We start from the raw sequence: 18,078 nt of genomic DNA on the forward strand, positions 1-18,078 counted from the left end.
ACACTCATACCTAGGAGCAATTTAGAGTGTCCAAATCAGCCTACCATGTATGTCTTTTAATGCACACATAACTGGCAAATTAGTACTTTGCAGTCACATGAAATGGTATTTTTTCCCTAATAAGTTTTATTTGGAAAAAAATATGATTTTATTCTTGTAATTCTGAAAAAAAATATTAAAGTTTTACCTATATGTACATATACACAAAAAAATATTCAATTTAAAAATATATACAAAATATGCTTTAGAAAAGATTACAATTCAATTAAAAAAACAATGTATTATATATTCTTTTTGAAATGACATTTTAAAACTCAGATAATGCCAATTCAGAAGTTTTATTTGGAACAAAAAATATGATTTTATTCTTGTAATTCTGAAAAATATTAAAGTTTTACCTATATCTACATATACACAAAATATATTCAATATAAAAAATATACACAATATGCTTTAGATAAGATTACAATTCAATTAAAAAAACAATGTACTATATATACTTTTTGAAATGCCATTTTAAAACTCAGTTAATGCTACAAAATTCATTAGGTTAATTTATATAAAATTATGACTCTATTCTCACTACATTCCTTGCAAAATATGTTGTGGACTAAAATTTTGGCTATATTAATGAAGGATCGTCTTATTTCTAATGCATGTAAAATTACAACTTTCTTCACATGCTTTGATTCATTCAAATTTGAAAAAAAAAACAGTTCCGTTAAGGACATTACTGTGATAAAATTATTATATGCCTGTATATCTGTGTGACTAATTAAACCAGATTAAAATAGATAATACATTTTAATCCTACTTGTAAATAAAAGATTCCTTGTTTACAAAAAAAATGTTAACTCAACATATAATGACTTCACAAATGTGATCAACATTTTCTTGCAAAAAAGAACTGCGGTTTTATATTTTAAAAAGAAGGTTTTGACTAGCCCAAGCCCTAAAATGCAGCCTTTGAATTGGCCAAAATTGACTCCCATGGGTTGCCCGTGCGTCGGGGAATTGCTGCAGAATTCAAATTTGAGCGCTTCTTCTTGTTCAGCCGACTCCGTATTCTCACCCAGATGTCGGATTTAAACTGCGGCTAATGGCCCTCACCCATCAGTTAATGAATCTGTCTAATTAATCCGGGCTGACAAAGTTTGTTATCGGTTCTCGCGTTGCCGCATTGCTTTTGCGAGATGTTTTTCTAGTCTCGGAGGAGGAGCATCACTCGAACAAAAGCCGAGCATGGGCTACTTTCGCGGCTTGGATGCGTCACGACGAGGGCTGGCCTTCGCCGTCAGTACCTCATGAAATATCGAGGCTTTTCTCTATACGTTAATGGGGTGAGGGAAAAGGGGCGCAAAGGGTGAAGGAGGCGGGAGAAGTGAGGCGCTGGAACCTCAAGAGAGCCGTAAAAGGAACGCTGGCTCATGCATCAGACTTCTATTGTTTTGTCTGTGAAGGGAAGGAGATTATTCTCCTTTGGAATGTGGATTCCAAGACATAGTGGCCCAGGAGTCAGTCAATCTGAGAGGTCTAAGGGGGGCCGCCAGGCGGGGGGTCCTCGGAGGGCTGATTAGACGGACGCACTCCCATCATCCATCTCGACAGGCTGGCGAAAATTGCTAGCCCCCTCGCAGGGTAGAGTTCACCGGCGGGGGGCGGAGAAGAGGAGAAGGAAGACGAGAGGCCGCGAGGCGCCGGAGAGCTGTCACAGCCTTTGCTCCGTTCCAGGATCTCCGCAGCAAATTAATAAAATATCCTTCCCGCTCGCCTTTACCCACCACGCCGGCTCTACCTGCTCGGCGCCCCCTTGACCCCTGCCGCGGCGGCAAGAGATGCAGGGCCAAAGTGTCGGGGAGAAAAGTGCAAAGTGGACACGCGGCAAACACTGGTAGCCTCCACTTCTCGCGCTGCTGGAAGACAATCCGACTTCACAAGGACTGACAAAACAGCAGCGAGACGAGAGAAAGAATCACTCGGACGACTCAACATTTGTTTCATGCTGTATGTGTACAGGCCGAGAGGAATATAAAACTACACTAGTGGGGCAGTGTGGATCAGTGGTAGAGTGGTTGTCTACTAACCCAAAGGGTGGGAGTTCGATCCTCAAACCTGATCACAAGTACAAGTGAAAGCCCATTTACTACTCAGAAATAAAAAAAAGTATTATGCGCTTTCCAGCATGGGGATGTATTCTTTCAAGAGGAATAAAGTGTAGTTCAATTTATCAAAAAGATGGACATGAGTGGATGGGTTAAAGTCCAGAAATGTATAGTAACCTTGTATACTGCCTGACACACTGATAACAAATGTAGTTATCAAACCCATTTATTTAGCTAAATGACACAATGGTAGAAGACACAACAGACAAAAAAGGGCAAAATCTCTCCACTTTAGCTCTACTGCCATGCCAAATGCTAGACACCACTACGGCAAAGGTGCGTCCTTGTAAAATCTAGCCAATCACTGTGGGCACTGTGGGTTTGAGACACTTTCTCATCCTATTGAATGGTTAAGTGTCTCAAAACTTTGACGTGGCCCACCATTCGCAAGGGACGTGGCCGAGCCAGGATTGTCTGTAACTTCGCCAGCTGGAGTTATTAACTCAACATCCAATGGTAGATGCAAATAAAGTTGTACTATGAGGACCGTTTCCGTGGTCCTACTTGACTTAACCTCTGCCATCTGACTGCTGCTCACTCATTCGCTCCCCACGTCTGCATAGCCAAGAAAGATACCTTTTCCCCCTTGGGCCAGCAAGGACTTGGTGCCAAAAACCCTTTATAGCTCCTGAAGCCAGTGCTAGGTTGTTGTTTTTTTAAACAGAAGGAACTGGTCCTAATCTAAACACAGGTTTGGAAAAGGGACCAGCACGCAAGCCTCTTAAGTGTGGAACAGGCTGGCTTGCCAGTCATTAACAAGCTCTGACAAGCAGCTCGTACATTCACACATTGATCATAGAAACTTGAAATGAGCGTCACAATTATATGCTTCCATTCGGCGCCCATCGGCGGACTGCCCGTTGCGTGTTGTACAAAGACTGTTTCAGAACTCGCCAACTGAGACTTGAAGCTGTTTGGTGAGAGAACTTGTCAGCCTCCTCCGCTGGCTGAGCAGACAGGAGCCCCTTCCGACTCAGTTCCGAAAAAATCAAGTACTTTAAAATGTGCAGAGAAATTTAAACAACAAAATTGAACTGTGTGGTACCCTAAATGCATAAAATTATGATCAGATTAACCTTCATCAGACGATACAAAGTGGCACGACTACCAGAATAGCAATGCTCACAAAACGATTGAACTTTCATGTAAGAGGTCGTACCGTATAATAATAACAGTTCACGTATAGATGATGTTGTGCTTAGAAAAAAGTATACAATTTTTAAAAATAAATCAGTAAATGAGCAGTTACTCATTACATATGTGTTTCTTCAGCAAGTATTTTGGGACTTGTACTTGAGGACATTTTTTGAATGACTATGTTTACTACTGTACGCGTTTCTGGTAGCATATGACAAGTGGGCACTCTAAAACGCTTAATCTAAGACATTTGATGCATTGACTGCCATTGAAAAGATACAAGTCCAATCCATTCCTATCCCTTGCTAGTCTTACGAGTGACACAACAACATCTACGTCTGTCAATCTCACCCAATGAATCTGTATAAAGGCACAGAAACCTTAAGGAATACCTTTTTTTCAATAAATACTGTTTGCACTGAAACCCATTGGGAGGTTTCTGGCTCTGGTAATGATCATCTTTGCCCACCCAAGCTCATTTCCACTTTCACAAGGAAGTGTCGTGTTGTGTCCTCATCCTCTCACACAAAGTGTAAAATTGTGTTATCATACATGGGACAACACATCAGGGACATGGAAGATGTCAAACCCAACTTTTTCCTCTTAAAATGGTCAATATTCTTCAGCATTGGCTTGACAATTTGTTAGCAACTACCAGACTCCTTTTTTGTTCAAGTACTGTTGTTTAATTTATGTTTACCTAATTCAAATGACCACCAGATAATGATCCCGTTCACCTTCCTTCTGGCAGACCAGCACCCCACCCTCCATTTGGAGGCGAATCCTTTGGCTAGAAGCTAATCCCGCATTCACAAAGCCGTGTTGGGAAACTCTTGCCGAGCACCTCATTTGTTTCTTTTTAAACTCGCTGGCAAATTAAGGAAAAACGCCAGTGATTAGAGCAGAACAAGGTGCTTTACGGAGTAAGATTTTAATGATTCATCTTCAAACAGTTGTAAAAAAATGATGCCATGCACAATATAGATGATTCCCCAAACACACACTCATGCACACACCACTAGTGGAATAAAATAATAAGGCCTGTTTCTGTTTTTTCACACTCCCTGAGGAGAAACGATGGGGGGAAAAAAGAATTGGAAGGAAAATGGATTATCTCTCTAACACTACGAGTTCACAAGTCCAACTAGTAACTTTGTTGAAGGGCAGATATGTCCCCCGCCCTGCCGCAACCCCCGAGGAAAAGACTCCTATTTAGCCACGAGGCCTCCTCTGCGATTAGAACGCGAGATGCAGTATTCTGACTGGCCCCATCCGTGTTTTCGCTTCTGCACTGCGTGTAATTACCACTTCAAAAACGAGCATTGGGCTAATCCCCTAAATCCAGATATTTTACCGCTCTGCCGGTCTAATAAGCAAATCAAATCATATCTGGGAATCACAAATGAGTTTTCCGACAGACAGAAATAATTCCTCCGATTTGTTGCCGTTGCGACGTCGGGGAGAGGAAAACGTTGCATGGCTCACCTGTAATTCCGTTTGGAAGAAAAACTTCTGAGGACACTGCGAGCAGTCGTAGATCTTATCCTCTTGGCCGTGAGCGGAAAAGATGTGCTGTTGGAGCTTGTTGGCCTGCACGAACACTGCGGAAGGAAAACATTTGCTTAGTTTTGAACTTGCGTTTCCAAAAGATGCCCCCACTCAAATAAATTAGAGTGCAAAGGCATAGTAATTGCATCTGGCTGAATGGAAAATAAATGAAATAAAAACAAAATCAATAAAGGATGGCTGGATAAAAACGTGGTTGTGGGACATGAAATAAAAAAACTACAATTGAGACAGGATGTAAAAACCTAAAGTGATTGTGTTTTGGGGATAATAATGTTTAGTTAGCAATATTGTAGGAAAATATTGGGAAATAAAACATTTATTTCCATCCATCTTCTATGCAGCATAACCACACGAGCGCCGCGGGGGTGTTGGAGCCCATCCTAGTTGCATTAGGCAGAGGGCAGGGTACAGCCTGAGGGTTGACATTTTTATTTCATTCACCCCCCAAAAAATATGGGCTATATTCTGTCATATTTTCGGAATTTGCTATGGATAAAAATAGGGTATCGGGCCGTAGTTGGTCCACGAGCAATCGTTTGGACACCCCTGCATTACAACAACAGCAGGTATTACCACATTTGTTTTTGTGAAATTGATTAAAAATACTAAATAAAAATAAAGACTTAATTTTCCAAAGAATCAGTTTACTTGTTGGCCTGGGCAAACAGCAGAAGAATCAGAATGTATTAAAATATTATACATGCAAACCAATTTTTAAAAACAGTCCTCCACTTGTGCAAATTAGAGTGGGGGCTTGCTGCAAGCATCACTGCAACAAAGGCGGAATCATAATTGAATTTGCTGGAATGGAAATTGAAGAGAATATGTCAAATGGCTAGGAAAAGGACTTAATTACAAACAAATGAGTGCTAGATCGGCAGTGCCACAACATTGTTAGTTATATAATTGGGGGGGTTTAGTTATAACATGACAATTGAGATGTTATCGGAAATGCCGCAACGGTCAAATGTGCGAGCTCTCACGATTGCATATTGTGTGCGGGGAATCGTCACGTTCCTTATTTAGCACCACTGTGGGAACAACAAGGCAGAAAATAAACAAGCAGAAAAATTGGCATGGCTTCAAGTGCAAAACATGGCCTCCATTAGTCTACATGGCTAATTATATTGACAATATAAATATTCATGGAGTTGCATGCGCTACTTATTCATGCCACCACCACCATCTAAACACACTGGCACTTTAACCATATATATATATATTTGTGCTTTAATTAAGTCCACACTGGCAGAGCCAAGAGGGATGGCAACGGCGAGTCTTGAGTGGATGCGCCCCGAACGCGTGGGTGTGTTTCAGCGTTCTCTGAGGAGCACTTCAAACGTGTCGTTTGTTATCCCCGGACCCCCGTGCTTTAACGACGGCCGTCGGATCTCAAAGTTGGTGTGCAGGGGGCTTCATTTGAATTTCTTACAGCAGAAAATAACTTTTCTTCTAATAAATGTACTGCGAAGACACGCAGAGAGGGAGGAAGCCATCGGGGCGGGGGAGGGCGTGGTGAGGCGCCATCGGCATGGCGAGGCCACATAAGAATGTAGGGCTTTGAACTCACCTTTGTGAAGGGGCGCACAGAAAAGAAAAAAAAAAGATTACACTGAGATTAAAGGCAGAATGTTTGAAATGTATATGTTATGCATTTTAAAGGAAAAGTTAGATCATTTTCGAGTTTAAACTTTTGCTGAGATCAACCTTCCTATTTTTGTGTTTCATTTGCCAAATTATTTATATGGGAAATTAATACAAACATGAATACACTTTATTTATGGCTGCTCATTTTTCTTAGGCTATTTTACCCCTTCCACTTACAATGATAGACGTCCAAGTTAGTTAAGACAACTGGGTATGAACGCTTGTCTTTCAGTGCTACTGACAGTGGTACATATCTAATCGTGTGCGGTCGATTGGTCGCCGGTCTTTTGGTCACCGTCTTTTGGTCGCCGGTCTTTTGGTCGCCGGTCTTTTGGTCGCGGTCTTTTGGTCGCGGTCTTTTGGTCGCCCGGACCGCGACAACGGGCGACCAAAAGACCAGCGACCAAAAGACCGACGACCAAAAGACCGACGACCAAAAGACCGGCGACAAAACAAGGTAAAACAACACGGTCTACACATCAATAAAAGCCAACAATGGCCATGAGCAGTTTCACTGAGCCGACGTGTGAGTGTATAAAAGTTTGTATGTACATGCGTTGTCCCTTTAAGAAGCTACGTCAGTCAGGGTCTTAACAAGTTCTCCAACAAAAAACAATAAAAGTCCGGGAAATTTGGAGCTTTTCTTTAGCCTAATAATTAATAGGGCATTAAGTATGACTAAATAGTAATTCGCAGTTTGTATTTAGGGAATTTGAGCAACGATTTAAATGGTAATTATCAATAACCTTCCGGGCGACCAAAAGACCGGCGACCAATCGACCGTGTACCCATTTTTCTTAGGCTATTTTACCCCTTCCACTTACAATGATAGACGTCCAAGTTAGTTAAGACAACTGGGTATGAACGCTTGTCTTTCAGTGTTACTGACAGTGGTACACGTCTATTCCAGTTTGACTGGGAGTACGGGAGCAATTATTCGCTGTCAACTTCTCCTAATCAATAGGGATTGGACGCGTAGCATTGTCAATGGCAACAAAATGAGTATAATCAGTGCCCTGTAAGGCAAAGGTGTCAAACCGATTTCCACAAAGTGCAGAGAGGGTTTAACCGATGAATATTTTTCGGCTGTTATTTAATGGGTTGCTGAGAAAAGAAGGCCCAGAAAGCCTCCTTTGTCCTTTGTATGGGGTAACAGTTATGTACTTAGTCCAAAAGACAAAATGTTCAGATTATTCCATCATTATCTGGGTGTTTTTGTGTGTATAAGCCATTCAGCAGCAGGTCAGTGTAACTACAGGAAGCCCTCATTATATTTTGGCGAGCGGAGGAAGAAGTCGATAGAGCAACATCAAAATGGATCCCATACTTGGGAGGCCTTCAAACGATAAACACAATAGAATGGAAAAACAAGAGGTGCCTACATGTTTGACACGTGATGTGGTATGCTTTGGGCCATGAGATATTTTTTCTCTTTGGCCATGAATTAAAATGTAATAATTTAAATGAAATCTACCATGTCAAACAAAAATGTGGTAAGTGTTAGATCAGTGATTTTCATAGATTTCTCTTGTGGTATGCCAAAAAAACCCACTCTACACTACAACTAGCATAACGGCTGTAACTTGTCTTTAAAAATAATATAATGTATAAATATATCAAGTATAACAAGCTATAACTTATGTTGTCGTCCAAAGTTAGTAAAGCACTCTTCAAAATCTTGATTTTTTTCCCTTCTCTCAATGTTGTTATCAGGCCAATCACTGGCACCACTGTGTTGAAAACACAATGCTTTTAGATCCTTAGCAAAAATATACAATCGCTTCCAAACAGTAGAGCCACTACGTCTCCATCTGCCGAGAGACAGTCAGACAGAGGGAGACAACTTAGTGGAGTCGGCGGCCGTCAAGGGTGTCAGAGCTGACTGGGGTATGGGGGCCCGGGGTCTCCTCGCTGTGGGGGATATTAAGCTCTATGATTGGCTCTCAGGGGCCACCCATAGCAGATGCGTCCTACTCTACAGACCCCAGCTCATCTTTATTTTGGCAGGGTGGTGCTCTCTGCAGGTTGCACTGCACCAATACTAACTAAGTTGTTTGCGGAGAGAGGGAAGCAAAGTTAACACCCTCTTCCATTTTTCTTCTTTTCACCCTGCTTTTTATTTATTTATTCTTCCTACCTGTGTATGTTTGTGTTTTCACTTAATCAAGAATGCGGTCGATCTTCAGCAGCCCGAAACAAGTCGGAAAACAACTTCTTCATTTTTATCATTCGCTGACATTGACGTTGATGGACGTCCATTCCGTTTGAACTGGGAGGGGCTGGCATTTCTTGATCACTACGAGTACGACTACGTCAATGAAACTACCGCATTTTATAGGTGTAAGTCACCAATTTCAATATTGTACGATGATAATTCTTTGGAAATTTACACTAGAGTCTACCATGATTTTATTCGATTACAAGGCCATCAAATTTTGAATGAAAATCAGCCTCTTCAACAAAATGGCATATTTGTAAAAAGACGATGTTGACTGATGTTTGGCGCTCACAAATGATTTGATTTGATGGATATATCGATCCAGATCGATGTATTTATAAACCACTAATGTATTGTTGACATTTTCAGAGCATGGCATACTTTGTCATATTCCAAATGCACACCCGCATGTGTGCTACTTTCATCAGGCACACTTTCTTCTATTTTGTTTGTCTTAAGCGCATATTCCCAATCACCATTTCCACAGCAGCCGTGCCTGCCTGCCTGGCTGCAGCTCCTGAGGGTGCAAGCAGACACTTCTAGCTGCAGGCTCCCCCACTTCTGAAACCTGTCAAATGTGTCCTGGGAGAGCCAGCCTCCCTCTCATCATCCAGGGGCTTGTGGACCTCTCCCTCTCTTTCTCCATTTACCCTTCCTCCCTCCTCTTCTCCCCTTCTTCCACACTTTCATCTCAGAGCCAAACTTGCCGGTTGCAACCTTCTCAGCCTCCTCCCAAGTTTTTTTTGGTCTCCTTTTCTCCTCTATTTTGTCTCCCTTCGTCTATGACTTACTTTGACTCGCACTTTCCCGCCACTCACTTTTTTGGGGTGAGATTTGTCCTCTTTTTGTCCCCTGCGCTGGTGATAGACAGGCAAGTCAAAGAATTAGAAGTGCTCGGGACCCCTGCTGCATTGCACGAAGGATCTTAAAATAAAATGGGAGCATGCAATGAGCTTCCGAACACTAGAATTAGTGGAGATCAATTAACCTTGTCCCTAATGCTGTGCAAAATTGTGGCTTTTGCCTGGAGGCTTTTTACACTCAAGACTGGACCCCACAGTCGAAATCGCAGAGTACAAATGGGAGCAAGGTGTTGCATCAACATTTCCCAACAGATCCAGCAACTTTTTTTGGTGTCATTAGAGACTTGAAGAGACTTTGACATTAGCTACAGGGCAGGACATGTTTACCCCGCAGTGTCCAGATTGCTAATAAATGGTGCATAGTTATCAACATACCTAGTTTTTTTTAAATTTCCAAAGTGGTGATAATCTGTCCACTTTATTACCTCCGTTCATTAATTCAGTCACTCATTTAAAACATTCACTTTCCTCTACTCAGCTCCAGCCCTTGTTAGGGTAAGCAGTAGGAAAAATCATTCATGTATTCATTTTCTGAACCGCTGTATCCTCACTAGGGTCGCAGAGGGGTGTTGGAACCTACCCCAGCTGACACTCACAGTCATACCGAGGGGCAATTTAGAGTATCCAATTAGACTAGCATGCATGTTTTTGGAATATGGAAGGAAACCAGAGTACCTGGAGGAAACCCACACAGGCCAAGGGAGAACATGTAAACTCGACACAGGTGGACAGACCTGGATTCGAACTCAGAACCCCAGAGCTGTGAGGCCGACACGCCAACCACTCATCCGCCGGGCCGCCAGTATTGAAAATGAAAGAATGAATTTTGCTCTACCCTCTCGAACGTAGTTTGCTTAACAATTAGTATGTTGAAAATTCCAAGAAATATTGGAAAACGAACCCTCTGCCAATAAAACTGCATTCACACATAATACACTGGCATCATTAGCAAGTCATGTGACCCGCCATTTACCCAGAGAAGAGAAATGCAATATGAAGGTAAGCAAGTCACTGGCCACTCATTATACAGAATAATCAATGTTAATCAATCAATAATCAATGTTGTTTACAGTGATGGTTCAACTTGCGAGCATTCAATGACAATCTTAGAGGCTTTTCAAGGCCTGCTCTGCCTTAACCCATCTGTCTGTCTATATGGTGACCACTGTCTTAGGGGTCTGCACCATCCCCTCTTTCCGTCACTCTGGTACGCTGGGATCGATCTGGACGCGGAGGGAGAGCAGAGTGCCGAGGGGGACCCGTCTGTCACAGTCGATGGAGGAAAATGAAGGCTTCGATGAAGGAGGCATGCACTGTATATTAAATGCTCACACCAACCATGGAGGGGTGGGCATCTATCAATAGGCTACTGCTTTAAAGAGAGATAAATGCAATAGACGGAGCGCGGAGAAGAAAAGAGTAGGTGACGACTTAAGAAAGGGAGTTAATGATGTTAATTGATGTGTGTTGGGCGAAAAGAAGGAAATGAGCTGGGAACTTGTGCAAGTGCAAAAGAAGACTAAAGAGCTGAGGCGGGGAAATAACAGTGAAGAGCCTAAGTTAACGACTTTGCAGATTTCATTATGGAGATAGTTAACCCTGTTGACACTGAAGGAGGGCGCTCTCCTCTCGAGAGGAGCGCGCTCCTTCCACCTCCACGCACGGAGACAGATGAGATCATTACAGCTATCAGCGCCACTGCCATCCACAATTAGCACATGTCCTTTCTTTTCATTTCACCCACCCCACGCGCCCCTTCACAAACACCACCTACTCTTTACGCCGTCCTCCTCCTCTCGCCACCGCACACTTGCCAGGGCCAAGAAAGAGGACGGCGATCCGACGACATTAGAAAACGTGGGCAGCGAAAGCGCTAGCCACTTTGGGTCAAACCGCCTGCTCGAACCATTCCTAACTCATTTGGAGTTTATTTAGATTTTCATGCTCGCGGCAGCTTGGAGATGCAATGTTTCAAAAATAAATAAAGTTAGGAACTTTTAGGGAAGACACAACACACACCTGTGAAGCAGACAGGACACTTGAAGGTTCCGCCCATCCCCTCGAAGCTGTGCTCAATCAGATGGCACTGAAGTTTAGCCGGCGAGTCGAATGACTGGCTGCACAGTTTGCATTCGTGGTTCAAGCCCTCCTCTGGAAGACAACAAAACAAAATTATGAAACACAATGAGTTTTTTTTAATTCGGATGAGTCTAAAATAATAAAACAAATAGTGATAGTATGTTATATCGAAGAAGTCAAATAAAATGTAGTGATAATTGTTTTGAATGATAAAAACACGTGGTCACATGGTCTTGTATGGTACATCATTAATAACAAATGATGTTGTGTAGTGGTTATTGTTGTTGTTGCAGTCGACACTATCATTTTGAGCTATTCCCGTGTTATTCGTGGAAGGCTTGCAATGAAGTGCGGAAGTGAGTGTTTATTTAATATTAATAAGTGTATTGTATATAAAAACTCAATTAAATACAAAAGGGATAAAGAGAGAAATACACTTATGGTCCACAACAACACTTTTGTTCGTTCTAAATTCATTGTATTTGCTACGACAGCAATTTAGACCCAATTCATCTAAATCAGCAGTAGCTAATGAGTTAAACGACTGCCCTACAAATGGTTAAGGTTATTAATACCACCAAAACTCATATCATAGATCTTGCCACATTTTTCCTTTACAGCTTGGATGATATCGAAGCCCAGAAAAGCACACATGCCCCATTTATCCTCTGCGCTTCGCCAAGTTGAAATACATCAATATGCCACTTGGTTTAAATCATTTAGGCAAACTCCACACATTCATTTTTCCACAAAAAAAAATCTTGCTGTGTCAGCCTTGTGCAGAACAACTCATTTTCAGGATGTCGATGAAAGGCCTATATGGTCTTCTATGCGGCCAGACTGCTTTATTAAACTCCCACTGATCAGCTATTCCTACAAAAAGGATTAATAAACCACGATGCATTTTAAGGTCAATACAGGGTCTTCACAACCATGTGACTATCAACACTAGGGAAGGATCTTGATGAAAATGTCTCTGACATGCAACAAACTTTTAATGCATTGTCATGAAGGTAGTTTTTTAAGTAGTGTAAAAAAAAATTGTGAAGGTATTACTTTTTGCTATATCATCCCAAAATTACCATTCCATCAAATGTTTTGAATTGGAACAGGCAAAAGAGAAAACAATAAATTAACTACATTTATCTATTTATTTTATTTATTTGATTTTCAAATTAAATTGAAAGCTATATTTTTCTCATCACAATTAAGCCACCTTCACGCAATTTCCGAACAAATGTAAACTTTGTAAGAAAGAAAACACTTTTTTCCATGACAAAGAAAGGGAGTAAACTATTTTCTTTGTGAATTGTCACTGATATCCCTAAAAAATTCACATGGATTGCAAGTCCATGGCCGTCAATGGCAGTTAAAGTAAAAAGTTTACGAAAATTAGTTATGCTGTAATAGTGGTCCTTGGACACGTAAGATACAAATCATCCTTTTTTGTCCCTTGAGAGAGAACATCCTCATTCTCATGCTTGTGCTTTGGCACTAAAAGAGAATATAATAGACGGATTAGGTAGCCTAGCATGAGAAGCCTGTCACGGTAGTCCAGTCATAGTCAGAAATGGGCAAAAGTGTTGTTTGCTGCGTTTGACAGATGAGCTAGCGAGCACAGGCTAAATATAGGTCTGAGTGGAGCAGCCGGCATCAGCCAACAAGAGGAAGAGGAGGACGAGGAGGAGGAGGAGGAGGAGGAGCCGGTCTGCACGAGCACGTCTGCACTCTTTTGATCATCATTCACTTGGCTTGCATGCGTGTGTGTGTATCGGGGAGTACGCTGAGGTCAAGTGTGCAGGAGGGTTCACTCATCTATGCCACCGCCATATGCGCAGCCCCTCGCTTGACCCTTGCGCACGACGTGCTCCCGTCGGACCTGCTGCTCGCTTCATTATGCAGAAACCTCGGCACCTGGCCGGCTGACCCGTGGACGTACGTGCGTGTGTTTGGGAACGGGTATATGAAGCAAAGTTGCAAGAATGTAGGAAAAATGCAGCATGTTTTTAGATAAACATCACACTGCAGCGCTTCTTTCCTTTGGTTCTAATCTGACATCGAAGAAAGAAACTTTGAAGGATTTATTTTTGAAAAAGGTTATGCCATTTGTGTTATGTAAAAAAAGATAAACAGTTACAGGTGCTTTTTGCTAAGAAAACCACAAGAGCAAGTTACGCAGTGAACTCTCACATAATCTTACAGTGAATTTATATCTGAAATAGTACTTATGTATTTGAATGTCTTAAATAGTGCAAGAAAATGTCTGGTCACATGTCAAATGGCCACTCCCTTTTATTTACATTTTGCTTCACAATGACTATCAGAAAAATCAAATTCAGTATTATTTATTTAATTATATATTCTGCTTTTTCCTGGGATGCATATGATAAAGGTGTGGCCTTTCCTTCTGATTCGTTCTCTGCCTTTAATGGCGATAGACCTCCAATCAGTGAATGATAATTGCACGACCTCTCAGTTAAAATGGAATGGAAGCCTATCACCGTCAATAGAAGCCCATCACCTAATTATTTATATTATTACTGGGCTGAAGTCACATCATCTCCCTCCCTTGTGAGACCCCGGTAGAGAAATTGCGCAAATTCAGCAGGCAATCAAGCTCATGGGGGGCCGTCAGTATCCTCCCCCGCACCCTCAACCATTCTCTGTCTCCAGAGTGTTGCAGGCTGCCATCGCCATGTCCCTCCGCACCGCTAAGAAAATCCTTTAGATGACAACTTCTCTTGGGTCTGCTCCCTATCAGCATCTCTGACACAAGAAAAGTAAGCCCATCTGCATATCCACAGGGTCTCGCCTTCCTGCGGCTCATGCTTTATGTATTTCACAGCCCCTTAAAACACAAACGGCTAATATCCCTCCCATGCGGAGTGACGAGAAGTGGGAACGGAAAAAGAAAGAATCATCTTCGCTGTTTACTTTTTTTCATCCAGGCTGAAGTTCATGTACCGTTGAAGGTTGTTTGGGGAGTTGGAGCTCTTCGCTCTTGGGCTTGCATGGTTTAGTAAATCCTTTATGTAACAGGACAGAAGTTGCTGCATAGCCAATTCTGGAAGGCTAACACAGAATTTGAAGCCTTCAATAGACATGCCTTTATTTTGCTTGGGAGCGGACCAACCGATAGATAGTGAGTAAAGTAGACGAAAGTAACTAAAGACGTTCCAGTTAATAACAGTACAAGCACACGCAGCGCTATTAATTAAAGACTGTCATACAGTTCCAAGACCACAGATCATGCGGATGATGATCTTCTAAGTTTATTCAGCTGAGTGGCTATTTAAGTGTGAGAAAAATCTTCTTTTTTTTAACTAACCATAATATTAGCCCTCTAATGACCAAAATTCTATGAACAGTCCAACCTGAAAGAAAAAAAATAGCACCAACATGGTAATGAGGTGAATGCTTCATCATAAAAGAAACTCTTCTCTTTTTGATGAATGTAAAAAGATTTTTTCCAATTACCCTTAAAGTTCAGTTTCCCAACAGTTTCACCTTTTGAATGCGTCAGCCCATTGTTTCATTTTCACAATCACTTGAAGCACATGGCGTTTGGAGTCAAGATAGATTTATGCTAATCACTGCTGTGTTGTTCTCTGAAGCTTGTGTGGCCACCTCACCCAAATGATATTAAGGACATCAATCAAGGCACTCTTTTGCCGAAAGTAATGAGTAAACAAGGGAGGGAGAAAATTGGGAATATTTAGTAGGCAGCAGTGGGTTGTTGTGAGGGCACCCTAGAAATTAAAAGAGGCCTAATCGAACAAAACAGGTCAATGTAATTTCCAGAGTTTCAAATACCCAACCTTTCCCTGCTTCTCTGTTTATGAGCAATTTTACCTTTAGCAAGTTTACTTTCCGGCCTACCATCCGTCTCGTAATTTCCTGCTTGATTTAAAAGTTTGAAATTAATAAGGCTGGAAGATGCGGGTTTCGCTGGATTTTCTGCCGTACGTGTAAACCTCTACGGGATTGGATGATAGCGCAGCCGACAGCTTCAGGCCTGTAAACAGTAGGTGGGTTTACTTCTCTCTCCCCTCCGCGGGAACTATCCATTAACAGATAATGGGGGGAAAATCAGAGTGATTAAGGCCCAGGGAATTATGGGTGAATACAAATTGACTCTACCTCTGTGTGATGTGCTCTCCTGAGGTAGAAATACTGTTCATAGAAACAAAGTAATTTCTGAAGTACCACAGGGCCCATTAAGACTCGGAGAAGGCGGCGGAGAGGAGGGAAGGAAGATGGTAGGTGGGAGCGCAAAGGGATATACCCCCTCTGGACCCGAGCTGATTGGAGAATGGCTGCCAGTGGGGAACATTGCTAATATCTATTTCCTGCCTTCATAGTTAGGACAGATGGAAAAGTGGAAAATATTGCAAAGAAAGGAGATTAAATCGAGGTACCTTGAAGTCAATCACCCCCCCCCCCCCCCCCCTCCATCTCATTCAATCAGAGAATGAATGTATCAGAAAAATTATAAAAGGAAATCAAAGCAATTCCAAAAACTCAGTGGATGCTCTGCTGCGTTTTGCCGGTGGGGAAGTGGGCATGTGAAAGAAATCTTTAGTGCGTGTGAAAGAAAAGTGAAGGCGAAGCAAGGTACCAAAGCCCTCATGTCAGGGCCGCAGGTTCATTGCATGCTTGATGCTGTGTTCTCCTGAGGGAGAAAGGAGGGTGAAGCTTTGACATGCCAAAGGTGGAGACACCCTAACACAGCGAGAGCAAAGAATTCTGGGGTAACACGTCTCTAGGAGAATGTCAGCTCTGATGCATGGCAGTTCGTCGGAGGGGCTAATCAGAGCAGAGCGGGTTCCTGCTAAGATCAGCCCACATTTGCTGGCCCGCAGCGTTTCTCCGGCTACAAGACCGAGCCAGAGATGACACTTTTTTGGTGTCGACTTAAACATTCGCAATGCCTGAATGGAAGTTAAAAAAAGGTTTCATACCAAAGAAACAGCCTTTCACAAAAACAGAGGACTTTCTCTTTCCGTTTTTCAACTGAATGAATGGATTTCTACTTGAGTAAAAACCAGTAGCTAAAGCATCACAAATGAATTGCTTACAAAAAGCACAACATAACGATTTAAGCGCTTTAAAGATCAATCCTAAAGTTGATGTAAAGCAAATATATTTTGGTAACAAGGTAGCTAGAGAGGCCCACTGAGGATAAAGAGTGAGGTGGATTGAAATAGAGCGCTAGAGCTCCCTGAAGCCACGCAAATGCTGTTCCACACTTAAATGCTGTAATTTACCCTGCAACGCGTCTATTGTGAATTAAAAAAAATAATCTTTATCGGTCCAGACTGTTAGAAACTGACAAGGAATTCATACACTCAGTTTCAACCCACATAAGGAATATAAAAAAAGTAAAGTTTGAAAAACAACAACTCCCCTACCTATAATCTAGTGGGGTGGGGGTTACACTGTATGGAATTGATGTACAAATAACATAGTAACTTCTACAGAGTCCTTCTAACCGGACTGACATTTTTCCAATTCTGATGCCATTTGCTCCAGGAACACAATTTTGTATTGCTTTAAACCAGATTCACCTCAGGTTTATTGGGTTAAATAACCCTGAATGCCAAGAGAAATAGGTTAAGTACAGGGAGAGTCGTCCTTTCACATGTACAAGTCATCATGGAGTTCCACTGCCTTAAGTTTCCTTTCAACATTCCCATTCCTGACATAATTGCGCAAGAAGAGATAACCCAAAATGCAAATGTGAACTCATGGTTGCTATAACCACCCCACTTTTACAACATTTGTTACAGTTGTTTAAATGAAGCCCCACCCTCAACCCTGATTTCAACTCAGGTCTTCCGACTTGTGACCATCATCAAAGCAAGAACAAAGCCAAAATAAGCGTTTTCTGTCCAGCAAAGGACAGATTGAGGTGTGTGCCTAAGTGAGTCTCTTTCAAGTGAGTTAGCAGCCTGAATGCAAAAAGTTAATTACTGGCTCATGCCTGTCTTTTTTCTCTCTCACGAGCCTCAATGAAGCATTGTCAGGCTAAGGTATACAGCTCCACTGGCTCTGTGGTCCACACAAAGGATCAGGAAAGGGGGAGCAATTCAGAGAGGCCCCTCGGCTGAGCTCGCCGCATGGAACTCTGTACAATTAGCCAGCCCCTACGTTCTCCCGGCTTATGATTATCAGCACTCGCCTTAATTGACTCCCTTAGCCTGCTGCAGAGGGACCCCCCACCCCACCTCCTTTCTCAATACCGCCAATACCACCACCACCACCACCACCCCCTCTTGCTCGATGCAGGCCGCCGAGCGCCGCGCCGGGATCTCCAAAGTCATTTAGGAAAGCGCTCATATTTTCGGCACGGAAAAAAAGAGGGGAACATTTGGCGGCAGAGTATTCATCATCAGGTGTCTAG

At 42.2% G+C, this 18,078-nt stretch overlaps 1 protein-coding gene across 5 annotated transcripts in view; it reads right to left on the reverse strand.

Moving 5' to 3' along the window:
• Positions 1–18,078, reverse strand: part of LOC144085297 (zinc finger protein 521-like) — a 106,738-nt gene that overhangs the window by 10,894 nt on the left and 77,766 nt on the right. For all 5 annotated transcript variants that reach the window (XM_077614408.1, XM_077614407.1, XM_077614406.1 and 2 more), the window contains 2 exons: positions 11,616–11,747; positions 4,785–4,900 (listed from right to left, as the gene is read on the reverse strand). In XM_077614408.1, the coding sequence (XP_077470534.1) occupies positions 4,785–4,900; positions 11,616–11,747 (248 nt within the window). The remainder of the gene's footprint in view (positions 1–4,784; positions 4,901–11,615; positions 11,748–18,078) is intronic.

The sequence above is a fragment of the Stigmatopora argus genome, chromosome 12 (assembly GCF_051989625.1).
Source record: "Stigmatopora argus isolate UIUO_Sarg chromosome 12, RoL_Sarg_1.0, whole genome shotgun sequence".
Classification (NCBI taxonomy): Eukaryota; Metazoa; Chordata; class Actinopteri; order Syngnathiformes; family Syngnathidae; genus Stigmatopora; species Stigmatopora argus.